Raw genomic sequence first — 15937 nt, 5'->3', positions numbered from 1 at the left:
TGCGTGTTGACACCTATAATTCGTAAATAAACTTATTGCCAAGGGGCTCATATCTCCCAACGGGATGATGTTTCAAGCATGCTGTGAACTGAAAAAGTGAGCTAGGCAGTGAAATAACCCATGTATTAGCCACACAGCTGATTGTCTCGGCTACCGAAAACGGTAACTGTTCTAATTGTTCAATATGTAACAATGTGTATGTGGCATCTTTCATGGACATCAATTTTTGTTTATCAGTCAAATTAAGTTACAAGGATACTAGGTCAGTGCCCTTCATTTCTGGTGCTTTGCTTGACGCAGTTTTAAGAACTTCTTAGAGTTTCTCATTGCTCAAATGGGTGTCATTTCCAAAATTTGTTTCCCTCGTCTTCATTGTTTCATTTTGCTCATGAGAAGTGTCACTCAGTCATTGAATGTCACTCATAATGAAACTGAAATTATGAAAATATCACACATAAGCAATCTGAAACCTTGGCAGTGGTGGGTGACACAGAGTCATGGGCAAGGGATAGCAACGTTTGGAGATGCAGGCAGAGTGGCGTAAGTAAGCAAAAGAATGTGGAGAAAAAGAGCATCAAGAAGAGCGAGTAAAGAGAAGGGAGTCCATCGTTGGATGCAAAGAAGAAAGGATTGATGGAATTAGATAGTACTTGAGTCACCGCTTGTCGTAGGGTGGTGACTCTGATCATGGAAAAAACAAAACGTGGAGAACTGTTTCAAGCGGAAAGGAAGGACTGATTAAAGAAGACATGTTAGCAGTGGGTATAAGATAAGAAACAAGTAGTGAAATATTGCAGTATCAAGATAAAAACTGTAGTCCCTAAGCATAACCAGGTCAAAATGGGAGGCCCAGAATCAAGAAAAAGATAAATGGGGAGCAAGAATGGCACAAATGACAATTGTAGGTGAAACAGTACGATGTGAAAACATTTAAGAGAGCCATTAGGAATGGGAAGTGGACCTATGCAGTTTTGTAGTGTTTCCAGAACTATTGTAATGAATATCTCATATAGGCCAACCACTTGTTCATTATGTGCAGATACCAGATGTTTACGCATTTCCATCATATGTATTAATGTAGCCATTGATTTCCGCCCTTGCAGAGGATTACTTTTGCTCCTATGTTTCTGTTAAACCATTTATTGATCCAATGTATTCCTAATGTGGAGTTTCCTTAGTAAATGCTGACCTTTAAAACATTGTTTTTGTACTTTTTTACGGTCAGAAATCTACAGAACAGATGAAAAAGATTCCAACCATTATCCTATCCATCAGCTATAAAGGGGTGAAATTTATTGATGCCTCCAACAAGGTAGGGATGAGACAATTTTGTGTTTGTATCAGCCTGCCAGCATGCTTGTGGGGACATGTTAGCTTACAGCTGCAGGAACATTCTACTAACGGCAAATGGGGGATTTTCACCTCCTGGTTCTGGGTTTGAGACTGAAAGCTACAAAGTCCTAGTTTGTTATTCTAATCCTGAAGTCATCCCTCTTTCCTTTTTATTTTGACAGAATATCATTGCTGAACATGAAATCAGAAACATTTCTTGTGCAGCCCAGGACCCAGAGGATTTGTGCACCTTTGCATATATCACAAAGGACCTGCAGACAAGCCATCACTACTGCCATGTTTTCAGCACTGTGGACGTGGTAGGTATCTTCTAGGGAATGAGGCATAGATCACCTCCTTGGGTTACGACTTTTCTCAGAACCTGATTATGTTAGGAAACTGTTTCTCATTGGGTCGTCTCCAGTCAGACTAGGGATTGTCCAAAGAGAATTGTGACCCAAGAAAAAAAATGCCTTCATGGTTTGAACCACTGTTTAAACACCATGCAGTAAAAATACCAGCATCCCTCATGAACTGGTCTCCTTTGCCCAAATGACTTCACTGTTTGGATAGATGTTTGCCAATCTAAATATCTTTGCTGGTGCACTTGTTTACCGACCACTGGCTGAATCACTAATTTAGACAATGAATTGACATATTTTATTTCTTCTTTCTTACCATTCGTCTAACTTTTCAGTCCAGTTATCTGGATTGGTAGACCTTCCAAGCCTTCATGTTACCGGCTGTTGGATTACCCCTTGACATCAGACCTTTAGCAATTTCACTCACTTTTATTGCTGGCCATATTTTCGATCCTGTCCTCTCGTCCTATCAAAGCCTCCTTATGTCCTTATGCTATATAAGCTTCTAACAAGATGGTACTTTCCACCGCCAACAGACACCCCCCCCCCCCCAATCCCCATCAACACGTGGTGGGCAAGTTGAGAGTAATCTTTTCAATGGAAAAGCTGCCAGCCACTGCCAACTGTACAAATATGATGGAGTTTGGCTTTCCTTTGTCACTTATGAAAAGGACTCGGGTCTTAGCAGGAGACCCTGCAGTATTTCAGACACACTACGGCGTTCTCTGCTTTGTGACCTCAGTTTGCCATCAGATCCAATGGCAACTTTACGTGAACATTTGACCAATGGAAGGGATGCTGGCTGTGGATATCCCCACCGCAGGGACATTTTCACATTGTACTGCTAGCTGTCATCACACACATTTACATTCAATATCCCTGCACTTCTCCACGCAATGTGCATTATGACTTTTTCTGACTATACAATTGAAAACAAATATTGTGTACGTGTCCTCCTCCGTACCTTAAAATATAAATAAAGTTTAAAAACAAAACATGTTATGCTGCCACCATTGCTCTATAGATTAAACCCACGACAGGGACACAAGTTCTCTAGTACAAATGAGGGCACACTTGGTGCACTCTTCGAGGTCACAGGACAAGTTGAGGCCTATTTCCTAGCACACGTACTAGGTTAGCATGACATCAGGGACAAAAATAATCAGGATCCCAGAAACACTCACTCTAGGCAGAGGAGCCACACCTGTTTACCATATATGGGATGTTTTCATCCCAACACTTGTATAGCAATTTTAGGACTTCTGGCTGAATGGAATATCCACAAATATTGCATGGCTAGACTTATAATAAGAAAATATATCAAGTGTGTTCACTGCTCAAATAACTCCTGCACTTGATCGAGACTTAGACATTTGTCCTCACAAAAGAAATCCCAAGCCAGCCATATACATCCTTTTACAAGCTTTCTGTGATGTGACCGTAATCCTCAGGAATATCAACACACCCCAAAGAAGATGAGTATTAGAATTTAAACCTGTCTCATTGCAAGTGTACACCAAGTCCATCCTACTTTTTCCCACATATTCAGTTAAATTCAGTTAATTGTGGTTCCCAGAAAGTTGCCCAAGTAGGACCTATGGGTGCTGGTCATTTCCAAACCCTATTGGCCTGCACATGAAGAACTGCAGTATCAACCACAATGTTATATTCAGAAATAGAGACATTTTGACAGTGCCACCATCTTCAGAACAGAGCTGCAACCTATCAAAGAAAGTGTTTGCTGGGTTCATCGCATTAACATTTCTGAGAACCTTTCCAGGGGGCTGCTCACCCACAGTATACTTATGTCTTGACTTAATATCTTACCATCTAAAGTCCTCAACCAGATGGAAGCATGTTACCCTCAGGTTCTATTTTAACCTAAAGCAGAATATCAACACATCTATTTAGCAATACCTTATGCCCATAGATCTTAATCCCCTGTTTAGTTGTTTCTCTATTAAAAGGCATGCAAGAGGTTATCTTGAACTAGGGGTGGGGGAGGGGATTTAATGTGCATCCCTTTAATATCTGGAACTACACTCGTAACAGAGAAAACACCTGTCTAAAATTAAGGGACATAGTTTGTCCCAGAATAAGGACCGCTTGGTCCAGCAGACGCATAACTGAGCAGCCTATTAGAAATTCGTCCAGGATTTTACAGACCTGTTTTTTTTTTCATGAGTGGTATATATTAACTAGAAAGGTTTTCTGGCTTACCCGGTTTGAGAAGCCTCCCTAGTCATAGATGGCAGTCTGCCCTTCTTAAGCACCTCTTCATCCGTTGCCATCAAGTGTGGAATCTTTTTATTCTCCCAGTTCACATTCAACACTCTGGTCCAGGGGCCTTGCCTATTCGCATTTAGAAATGAGCTTTGCTATCTCTCTCACTAATATAGGTGCATTTGGATGCTCTTGTGCCTCCCCCTCCCTCCCCCCCCCCCCCTCCCCCCTTAATCAGTGGCAATGCAATCTGGTGTAGGTGCCTCCAGATTTGCTTCAACAGTTGTTTCGACTGGGCTGTATAACGTTGCCTATATTAGTCTACAAACAATATATGCCCACATCATCCACCATTATCTTACTCTTCTTTTAAATGCCATTAGGGCCATTTTGCCTGTTTAATGCATTCTGCATGAGCCAGGCCAGCGTATGCCTAGACTGCTCCCCCATCTCCGTATGTTATAGCTGCATCTCGACTGCCAAGCAATCCTTATTCTTGCATCGCTAACCATGCATATTCTTCTGCATCTGTCGCCAATTTGCCCAGCAGACCACTTTCCCTAGAACTTTTACAATCTGATTCCAGCTTTTTCAACTCTTTCCAGTGCACCCAACCTTGTGGGCAAAGCTGTCAGCACCCCATGTTCATGGGTTGTATATGCACCTAAAAGGTATGTCTTCCAGACGGTTGCTTCATCATTTTTTCTAAGTAAAGCTTTGCATCGTTGTCCACCTCCTTGTAGATTACATTAATAAAGCTTGTAAATCCCAGTACTGCTGTCCCTGGTACCCAGAGCACCTCCTTAAATATAGCATGCGGAGGAATGGTCTGACGTAGTTCACGGAAGTATTGGCACATTTAGAACAGCCTACATCTGAAAGAAACGCGTTAGTTATAGATTCCTTACCTTAGAATTATACCCCCAGGTGTCAGACTGGATCCGAAAAGTTTTTTTGTCAGCAGTACCTCTGCGCGTCGGAAGGTGGCATCAGTCAGCTCCACGTCCGTCGTCGGCATCGTGGTCGCCGGGATGACGTTGTGGCAGCTACTTAGAAGCTGCCCTCGTGCGCTGACGTCAGTTCTTTCTTTTTCCATGCCAGCCAGCGCAGATCCGGGAAGAGCTGTACCTCAGTCATTTTTTAAGTTTAAATGTTTTAATTGAACATTTCAAAACAAAGGAGGCATTCAGTGGCAGCAGAAAGATCTTTGCAAATAGGGAGGCAATCCGCAATTACAATCATAGGCTGAATGAGCATGACACAATCGGTGAAAAGAGTCAATAGCCATGTGAACCACAATGAATAGACTACCATTTTAGAAGGTGTACCCCCATAAAACACCCAAAACAACAACCCCCTCCCCCACCCCGTCCGGTAACATCCGATGCTCCTGAAGCGCACCTCATTCCTGCTCCCTTGGTTTCGCGCATTAAGCAGTTGGGGAACATGGTGTGTAGATATTTGGGCTGTGTGATCTCGTGCAGTTCTGACGAGAGCAGTGTTATGAAGGGGCTCCACACTTTCTGGAAGTAAACCGAGGAGTTGTTCACGGCCTCAGTCATTTTTTGACTAATTTTTTTGTTGACTATTGTCGACTTCTTTTTTCGAGTCTTCGACTCCGAAAAGGTGCATGAGGGATGCCCAGTTTCAAGGCCTGTGGTTCCTGTCATCGCATGATGTCGGTGACAGATCCGCACCGCGTGTGTGTCTTTTTCCTGGAGTGCGACCACGACCCCAAGTCGTGCTCCGACTGCCGGTCGATGGCGCCGAAGGCTCTGCGGGAGCGGTCCCGAAAGCTGCTTGAATACCGGCATTCGGCTCCGTGCCGTTCGAGGTTCTGGTCGAGAGGGAGGTCGAGGAGCCCCCACCATTCCGGGTCGAAATCATCAAAGTCTTCGCACTCTGTGTCGGGTAAGTCAAAGTATAAGAAGAAGTCGAAGAAGCATCGTCGCTCTTCGACTTCTCGTCGGTCGGCCAATCCGACGAGGCACGCGGGTGGTGCCACGTCCATGGCTCCGCGCGCGTGGAGCTTGAATGGTTGCCTCTGGGCTTCCCTCCCTTTCCAGGACCCGGAGCGACCCCTGCCCAGCTTCGTACGTTCTACGAGGCGATGCATGCCATATTTGGGCGGACCGACCCCGCAGTCGCGCCTTCGTGCCCCGTGGACTCGGTTGGGAGGCCTAGGTCTTCGCTGCAGGCTGCTCTGGTGCCGCAGGCCCCCCTTGGATCCAGGTCTGGATCCGAATTGGCACCGGTTGACCTCGTTACACCTCCAATGGCACCGCTTCCTTTGGCACCATTACCGCGTTCCGCACCGGTCGGCTCCCCAGCTAGCGTCAACCCCGGCCTCCTTCCTAACAAAGACACGCAGCCGAACCGGCGTCGTCCGACCCTGGATCTGGCGCCGGGTGGGGTTTTCATGCCCCTGTTCACTCCTGGGGTCCCTTTCCAACAACAGTGGCACCCAAAGGATGATGAGGATTGGGAGGGGTCAGGTGACCCTTTAACTTACCAGCTAGATACTGACCAGGACTGGAGAGAGGAACTGGGGGATGCCAGATGTCTTGACACTTTACCCGACCTTGGCATGGCTAAGGAGGTACCGTGGCTACGGAGGAGGGAGCATCATACGCTGTGGTGTTGCGTAGGGCGGCAGAGGCTCTCAACCGAGAGCTTTCCACGGTGACGGTCAGGACTAACCTCCTGACTGAGGTGCCTCAACCAGCGGCGAGCTCTTCGGAGCCCCTGCTGACGTTTAATGAGGCCCTCAGTGACGTCCTTTTGGGCACGTGGTCCAGGCCCAACACGTGGACTCCCGTGGACAGGATGATTGCCCGACGCCAGCCTTGGGCGACCCCACTTTCCTCTCTCGACACCCCACTCCAGAGATTTTGGTGGTCCAAGCCTCCACCGCCAAAAGCACCTTCCTTACCACTCCACCAGAAAGGGAATCCAAGAAGCTGGACCATCTTGACAAGAAAATGTTCTCTTCCGCCAGCTTAAGACTGCGGTCCATAAACACCGCATGTCTCTTGAGACATTATTTGCACTCAGTGTGGGATACGGTGGCACAAGTGCTGCCTCAGTGTCCGGAGGAGGCCTGGCAGTGCTCTCCGAGGCTGTCGCTGCCGGGAAAGATGCAGCAAGGTTTACAATCCATTGTCGGCTGGACACCGTTGACTCTCTGGGCAGGACCATTTCAACGTCGTAGCGCTTCCCCACTATGCCTGGATGAGGTCCACTGGCTTTTCAGGGGATGTCCAGAGCACCTTGATGGACATGCATTTGATGGCCGTCGTCTTTTTGGTGACAATGTCCTAGAGTGCTTCAAGGACTCGCGGGCTATGGCCAAGTCCTTGGGTCTCTTCTCCCGTCCGGCGCAGTCTGCTTTTCGCCCCTTGCGTGGCTACGGAAGGGGTGCCCCGCTACGTCCAAACCAGGGCCACAGGCCGCCGCAAGTTACCCAACCTTTGCATTGCCGGGGACGTGGAAACAAGCAGCAAGGTTCCAGGGACCAGCGGGCGGGTCAGTCCACAAACCCCCCCTCCTCCCTCTGCAGCAGCCTCCAAACCCTCCTAGTCCGACCTTTCAGGCCTATCCAACGCCAGTGGGTGTCAGGATTTGCCATCATCTCCACCCCTGGCACTCCATCACTTCGGACAGGTGAGTTTTGCAAATAGTCCGAAGGGGCTACTCCCTCCCCTTCGAGACTACCCCTCCAGCCATGCCACCGTGATACCACCGCATGTCGGAGGATCATCTGACCCTTCTGCAGCAGGAAGTTACGGCTCTCTTGGCCAAGGGAGCCATCGAGCGCGTTCCTGTCCCAGAAGTAGGTCATGGTTGTTACTCCCACTACTTTCTGGTTCCCCAGAAGGATAAGGGCCTGCATCCTATCTTGGACCTCAGGGACGTCAATCGCTTCCTCCGGAAGGAGAAGTTCAAGATGTTGACGCTTGCTCAGGTCTTGTCTGCCCTCGACCCGCAAGACTGGATGGTAGCTTTAGACTTGCAGGACTCTTATTTTCACATCCCCGTCCTGCTGGCCCACCGGCGTTACCTGCAGTTCACGGTAGGCCACGAGCACTTTCAGTTCACCGTGCTCCCCTTTAGCCTTACCAGCGCCCCTCGGGTGTTCACGAAAGTGATGCCGGTGGTCGCTGCTCATCTGCACAGATCAGGAGTTTGTCTTCCCCTATCTCGACGACTGGCTAATGAAGGCGGGCTCGCCCCAGGAAGTAGTCTCCCACCTCCAGACTACGGCCGACCTGCATTTGCTGGGGTTCTCCATCAATGTGCCGAAGTCGCACCTGATTACCTCTCAGAAGCTCTTCTTCATCAGAGCGGCTCTGGACACGACGCGGTTTCGGATCTATCCTCTCGGAAAACGAGTCCTGGATATTTGTGCTATGATTCCGATCTTTCAGCCTCTGTCCCGGTCAGAATGACCCTGAGGCTGCTGGGCCTCTTGGCCTCCTGCTTCCTGCTGATAGATCATGCCAGGTGGCATATGTGGGCTCTGCAGTGGGACCTGAAGTTCCAGTGGGCGCAGCATCGGGCGAATCTGTCCGATTGCATCCAGTTCTCGGAGGGCACTGTTCGACAACTGCAGTGGTGGCTTACGAACCAGGATTGGGTCAATGGCAGATCCCTCTCCCTTCCCCAACCAGAACACACTGTGGTGACTGATGCCTCCCTTCTGGGATGGGAGAGGCGGAGATCAGAGGCCTCTGGTCTCCGGCGGAGTCCGGGCTTCACATCAACCTTCTGAAGCTACGGGCGATTCGTCTTGCACTGAAGGCATTCCTTCCCTCTGTCCAGGGAAGAGTAGTGCAGGTGTTCACGGACACCACCACCTGTGGGAACGTGTAATATTTTACTTAGCATAAGCAACAGCAATTTTGACTGTGGTGTCCATTTCGTTTCCTTCGTAATTCTTTTGTACTCTGCTGTTTGCCTTTTCACTCTACTTGTGTCATCTATTTTAGTTGACATCTCTCGACATGGCTAAGCAATGTACGTGCGGGGGGTTTGTAGCTGCCTGTGCACCTGGTCTTAGATGTTATCTGTTGACTTTTTACTGCTGCCATAAGCATTCCTGCTCCCCCTCCCTATTTGCTGACCAAGTGGTTATCCATCTGCCTTGTTTGCTTATAGCTATTTCTAGACTTGTTCTTTCCATTTCTGTCCACATGCTTACATTGCAGAAGACCAGTATATAAGAAGTTTGTCAGTTCAGAGTACTACCTTGTGTTGTGTGGGCGTGGTCCCACTCCTGAGTGATGAATAGACTTGATTTATTTGACTTCAACTCAAGTGCCGATCTCTATTTTGTTGGTCTTGAACCCGTGGACAAGAGGGTGACCCTGCACCAGTGTGCTCACTTTTGGGTACATTTCCACAGTTGGCACACGACACATGGGGCCCCATCGGAGGATAAAATTTTACTGAGGATGTGCACTGCATGAGAAGACCCTTGTCTTTGCAGGCCAACGTGACTTTTCCGGTTTTCCTGGTTTGACCCTCCGGGTGGTGGCCGGTCTCGATTGGGGCTTTCTTTGGCGTATTCTGCAGTGACCATAAGGTCGACCAGAGATCAGCAGGTGGGAGTTGGAGACTTCTGTTTGGTAAGGTCCTGAAGCGGCACTCTTGAGTTGCTTGGTTTGGGGTTTTTTGGTTTAGTTTTAGTATTCATTCTTTGCAAAGACTGAAGGCAGGTAATGTGGAGATTTTTCTCCTTTTGGAATATTTGTTTGGAGTAGTAATATTTTACATATACTTGCGAAAACATGCCTGTTCTCAGCACACTCTGTAGGTAGTGTTGCTGCTCTTGTGGTACCAAGAAAGTTTTAGAGCAAAGTCAGCCGGCTGCTCCGGAAGGGACCCCAAATAGAGAGATGTATATCAAATATGGTATTTCTCCCATAATGTATGGTTCATTGTGGAACAAATGCACAAAGAAAGAGTCCGATTTACAATGGCCAGTGAATAGGTCGTTCGATTTTAAAAAGGTTCAATATGTAGAACAGTGTTTATTTAAAAGAAAATTAGACAGGATATGTTTGATTGTGTACGTATGTGAGAAATAGAAGTGTGGGAGAGAGCGAAGAGAGCGGAAGCTATAGCAGAGAAAGAGCAGCGAAAAACGATATATCAAAAAGCGGTGGAATTAAAAGACAAAGAAATGAAGGAAAGAATAGAAAAGGAAGATAGAGAACGTTGATTAGAGGTAAATGGCCAGTACCCTATTAGACGCCCTATTTATCCAATACTTAATAAGCCTCATGATGATTCTATTTTATTAGATTGACCCCCAAACCCGTATAAATTCCCCGCTCCAAGTGCCCCTGAGGATGAGGCTTCTGACGAGGAGCTTTCTTCAAAAGATAAAGATGAGGACAAGCAAAGTGGGCGACTGACCCGCTCTACTCTGACTAAAGCAGAAAAAGATACATTAAAAACCGCTGCTAGAGAGGAAGCTCGTCGGAATAACACTGCATCGATCCTTGTAGCTATGGTTCAATAGTGGAAAGATATAGACCAATTTTATTTTGTACAAAAATTCTCTTGGGATATAATATATGGTTGGCAGCATATTTCTAATGAAACCTAGCCAGATGATATAAGTACTGATTATAAACAGTTAGTAGATGGGATTTTCCTTTTTTAGAACCTTCCTGATATGATTAGACGAGTGGTCAAATTACGAAATGAAACATTGCGTTTACGAAAGGAGCAAGAATTAGCTAGGAAAAATAAAGTTGCAGAAGCAGTTCAATCTCAGTCAAACAAAGTAGATGCTTCGGTAGATGCAGACAAAGCCAGTAGTAGTGAAGCTGTTATGAAACCAATGCGTGTAGCTGCACCCCTGTATGTTCCTCCGAAGGGTGCGGGAACAAATGATGATAAAACTTCGGATGATGCAAAGGGATATTTTATATATAATTTGGTTTACACTCCTTGGAGTAGAGCAGATGTTATGGCTCTTAAAGCCGCTTTGCCCGACCCCCGGGAAAATCCGGCCGCCTTCTATGAGGAGGTGGAAGGAGCCATCAGCTCCTGCACTATGACCTTGCCAGATATTGATATGTTCTTCTGGCTTATTTTGCCCCCTGATATGTGGAGAACAATACATAAAATAGATGACAATGTGGCATTTGTTGATACCTGGGAACATTTAGAAGAAAAAGATGCGGAAAGAGAGCCTGCACAGAAACCTCCGAAGGAGATATTAGATCTTCCTACAGCTATTGTGACTAAGTTGAAGACTCTCATACCCCCTAAGAAAATAGATTGGACTACGTTAGCGTCCTGTAAACAGTTTGATTTCTTTTCAAGATTTGAGGAGACATTCCATGATTTTAGTGGCCAGTCGTTGGCCGATGATACGGTTAAACATTTGTTTGACGACAAGTTTGTCTCTAATATGTTCATGGAAATAGCTAGTTGATTAAAGGCTAGCAAGAGTTCTTGGACCACGTCTTCCCCAGTTTCCCTTTTGACCATGGCCCAATATTATGAGCGACGGGAAGCAAAAGGCAGGGAGGATAAGAAGGTTAAAGAATTAAAATCAAAAGGTATGTTGGCTCAAGTATATGGTCCACCATTTAAGGGAGGTGGAAGAGGCGGATGTGCAATGTATACACCTGGAGTGCCCCTTCTCCCTCGAGCAAATGTGTCCCCTGATCAGTGTGCCTATTGTAAAGAGACTGGGCATTGGCATTCTGAGTGCCCTCTTTTGAGAGGTCAGCAGTACCAGCGAGGAAGGCGAAGTATGAGAGGACGCCCAGGGAATTCAGGAAACAGGGGAGGTACAGTAGCTCGTCCTAGGTTTGAGGCAGTTGAACAAGGACCAAATTATTCTAATACTTTTGATAGACGAAATCAATACTAAATGTCTGATTATTCTGCTGATGCACTTGCAGATTCCGATTACGCATAGGGATGCCTAGGATGGGGTAAGGGACCGGTTGAGGTGCCAGTAGTTCAAATGGGTCCTTATGTTGACGCAAATGTCTTGGGATCTACTGATCGGTTTCTGGTTGACACAGGGGCTACCCGTAGTGCTCTGTCTAAAACAAATTGGTTCCTAGGGCTCCCCTGTCCAGCACAATGATAACATCGATGGGGTTTGATGGAACACCTACACCTAGCCCGCTTTCTCAGCCACTTGAATTTGGACTTTACAAATTCACTACAGCGTGTCCATTTTTGCTTGCCCCTAACACGCCGGACAACATTGTGGGTATCGGTATGCTTAAATATTTTCGTGCTACAATACGTTGTTCTCCAGTAGGTGTGCATGTTATTTTAAATGACAATTATCCAATGGTTGAGAGATCCTGTCTTACCAATGAGGATGCTGCTCTGGCGTCCCTACCTTGTACTTTGTGGGCTAGATCAGATACTGATGTGGGTCAAATGGTAATTCCACCTGTGCACATCCAAGTAAAGGAAGGTGTTTCATTGCCTCGTCTGCCCCAATACAAAATATCCGGAGAGGGTGAAGAAGCACCAGCAGGTATTGTTCCGGATTTGATTAAAGTGGGGTTAGTGGAAGAAGTCCCCTACAATACTTGCAATAGCCCTATCCTTCCTATTTTGAGAAAGACACTGGCCCTAAAATTTACCGATTCATTATTGATTTGCGGGAGGTTAATAACATTGTAGTGCCCCAATATCCGGTAGTCTCTGATATCACAACCCTTCTCACTATGGTCCCTCCCACTGCCACTACATTATCAGTGATTGACTTAAAGAACGCATTTTTCTCAATACCCTTTCACCCAGACAGCCGTTATCTTTTCGGATTTACATTGGAAAAATAGATCATTCCGGTTCTGTAGAGCTCCACAGGGCTATACAGAGAGTCCTAGTATTTACAGTCAAGCATTAAAAAGACAACTTGATTCCTTTCCTGTACCAAAAGGGGTGGCTCTTATCCAATACGTCGATGACATCTTGTTAGCTGCAGATACCCCTGAGCAGTGTGAAGAAGGAACACTGTTATTGTTATCATTGCTTGCATCACATAATCACAAAGTCTCTAGAAAGAAATTGCAATATTGTAGACAGCAGCAGGTTACCTATTTAGGTCACCTCCTGTCTAAGGAGTGACGTGCACTCACACCAGATCGCATTCAGACCATTTTAGATACTCCTGTGCCCCGTACTCAGAAGGATGTCCGTGCGCTGATTGGCCTTACTTCTTTTTGTAGGCAGTGGATCCCCAGTTTTTCGCACATTATTAAACCTTAGTTGGCCCTTTTGACTAAAGACACTCCGATGCCCCTCCCATGGGCTACTGAATGTCAGAATGCCTTCCAACAGTTGCGCCAAGCTCTGTGCTCTGCACCAGTATTAGGTACTCCAGACTATACTAAAGCTTTCACACTCAATGTCCACGAAAGGGAAGGTTGTGCCCTCTTGGTTTTAACACAGATACACGGCGATAGACAACGCCCATGCGCATATTTTTCAGCAGTCCTTGACCCAGTCGCTCACGCACTGCCCGGATGTTTCCGAGCGGTGGCGGCAAACTGCTTGTGTTAGTACCCCATTCAGTTGATGCTTTGCTAAATCAAACAAAAACACAGCATTTGACTAGTGCTCGCTTGAAAGGATATGCATTGACACTTTTGGCCCCTCATATCACATTGAAAAGATGTTTGACATTAAACCCTCCAACACTACTACCATTTCCAGCTACTCAGCCTCAGTCACAAGAGTTACATGATTGTATATTCCTCATTGAGGAGCAAACAAAGGGTCGTGTTGACCAACAAGATGCACATCTCTCCATGGCACTACATCTGCTGCCTATGCCATCACGACACTTCAGAAAGTAGTTGAAACAGCTCGCATCCCACAGAAGTCGGCTCAAGCGGCCGAACTGATTGCACTAATAATATCATGTGAGCTTAGTACAGACTTACTTGTTAACATTTTCACCAACAGCCTGTACGCATTTGGGATGGCACACAATTTTGGTCGCTCATGGAAAGAAAGGAGTTTCTCACCTCACATGGGACACAGATAGTGCATGGAGAATTAGTGCATAATCTTGTTACTGCCCTAATCTATCCTAAGAAAGTGGCAATTGTTTAGTGTAGTGCACACAAGAAAGTGACTGATAAAATTGGAGCAGGTAACGCCTTTGCGGATCACACAGTCTGTGAGACCGCAATGCAGCGAAGTACCACATCTATGTATGTGGTGAAGTCACAAGCTGAATGTTGGCATGATGCCAGGCAAGAGGTGCTGGACATGCAACAATATGCCTCCGCTGACGAACTAGACCAATGGTCTAATGAGGGAACACTGCATGATGAGGGCTGCTGGAGGAATAAAGAGATGACCAAATGGAAGCTACCCACAGCATACGTATACCCTTTGATTCATATGGCACACGGGCCGGCACATGTTGGTGCATCCTCAATGGCAAAACAACTTATGCAAGTTTGAGATTATACTGATATTGCTGGCACTGCTAAAAAGATAGTCCAGTCTTGCCTGGTCTGTCTCCAGTATAATCCTAGAAAGGGAACGCGAACTCCAACAGGAGGGTTTGCGCCACCAACTGCACATTTTGAGGTCCTACAAATGGACTACATTCAGTTTGAGTGTTGTAACAATCTTAAATACGTTTTAGTAGTAGTTTGCACCTTCAGTAAATGGGTGGAGGCATATGCTACTAAAGACAATACAGCTCTCGCGACAGTGAAAGTTCTCCTAAAGGAGTTCTTTCCTCGATTCGGTGTTTGTCGGGTCCTATGGAGTGTCAACGGACATCATTTCATTGGGCAAGTTGTAGAATATGTCATGAAAGGGTTGGGGATTAAGCAGAAATTTCACGCCGCTTTTCACCCACAGTCTGCAGGCCTGGTGGAGCGTTATAACTTCACCCTGAAATTGAAATTGGCTAAAATACAGGCTACCACGTCTTTGAAATGGCCTGATGTACTGCCCCTAGCCTTGCTTTCTATTTGATCGATACCACATATACGATCTGGCCTTACGCCACATGAGATCGTCTTTGGGAGGCCCATGAATATTTGGGGGGGGGGTCTAAGCCTCGCCCTATACATGATGTTCCCCACGTATTGATGAGTGACTATTTGTCCCAGTTAACAGACAGTTTATCAGCAGGTGCGGGAAGCTCTTCCAGACAGGTCGCAGGGTGATGGACACAATCTGCATCCTGGTGACTTCGTTCTGACAAGAATCTTCCAGCGGATGAACAGCTTGGCACCTCTGTGGTGCGGCCCAGAGTAGGTCCTCCTTGCTACCAGAACTGCAGTGCGAGTAACCAACAGGAAGAATTGGGTCCATGCCAGCCATTGCCGAAAAGTTCAGTTCGCCTTGGTGGAACCTACTGCGCTGAAAGATCACCGCAACATTCTGGTTACTGAGAAAGAATGAGCTGCGTCACCTGAAGTGCCTGAGGAAGTCTTCCCAGACCACACAATCCCTGGAGCATCTAGATATCTGCTTTGATCCAGGAAAAAATACACTTCATCGCAGAAAGAGACTGTTTGAGCCACTGTCCTGGATCGTTAAAGACTGACTACAAAGGGGGGGTAGTCTTTTAGTAACTACTCGTCTCAACGTTAGTAAAGAAACCAACGCCTGCCCAGGAACTTAGGGCACCATCTGTTTTGTTGTTTGCTGACAAGATGAACATGCCTGAGGAGAAGAAATCGAATGCTGCAAAAATCTGTAGCAAATGCACAATGTTCATCACTGGACTAACTCTGACTGCTGTCATCATTGCTACGATAATGAGGGTTGTAGAGGAAGTAACTCCGGTTCGAAACTTACTGACTGCTACTACTCCTGTCCCCACAGAACATAATTATTTCACTCTTCCCTATCATGAAAAGAAACACCGAATGTCATATCTCAATAACACTTTCATGCAAATTTTGCATCTTACTCATAATGCTACGAACACTACCAATTGCTGGGTATGTGGCATGATGCCAGCCCATCAGAAGCTGGAGCATAATAGCTCCTCTAGA

At 46.4% G+C, this 15937-nt stretch overlaps 1 protein-coding gene across 19 annotated transcripts in view; it reads left to right on the top strand.

Annotated features, from left to right (window-relative positions):
- Positions 1 to 15937, top strand: part of ANKS1A (ankyrin repeat and sterile alpha motif domain containing 1A) — a 1389901-nt gene that overhangs the window by 1287538 nt on the left and 86426 nt on the right. For all 19 annotated transcript variants that reach the window (XR_014978931.1, XR_014978928.1, XR_014978939.1 and 16 more), the window contains 2 exons: positions 1226 to 1312; positions 1515 to 1652. Coding sequence is in view for 16 of the 19 variants with exons in the window: in XM_085645485.1 (XP_085501611.1) it covers positions 1226 to 1312; positions 1515 to 1652 (225 nt within the window). In the remaining 3 variants the exon portion in view is untranslated. The remainder of the gene's footprint in view (positions 1 to 1225; positions 1313 to 1514; positions 1653 to 15937) is intronic.

The sequence above is a fragment of the Triturus cristatus genome, chromosome 1_1 (assembly GCF_964204655.1).
Source record: "Triturus cristatus chromosome 1_1, aTriCri1.1, whole genome shotgun sequence".
Lineage (NCBI taxonomy): Eukaryota > Metazoa > Chordata > Amphibia > Caudata > Salamandridae > Triturus > Triturus cristatus.
This window is presented reverse-complemented; position numbering and strand designations above follow the sequence as displayed.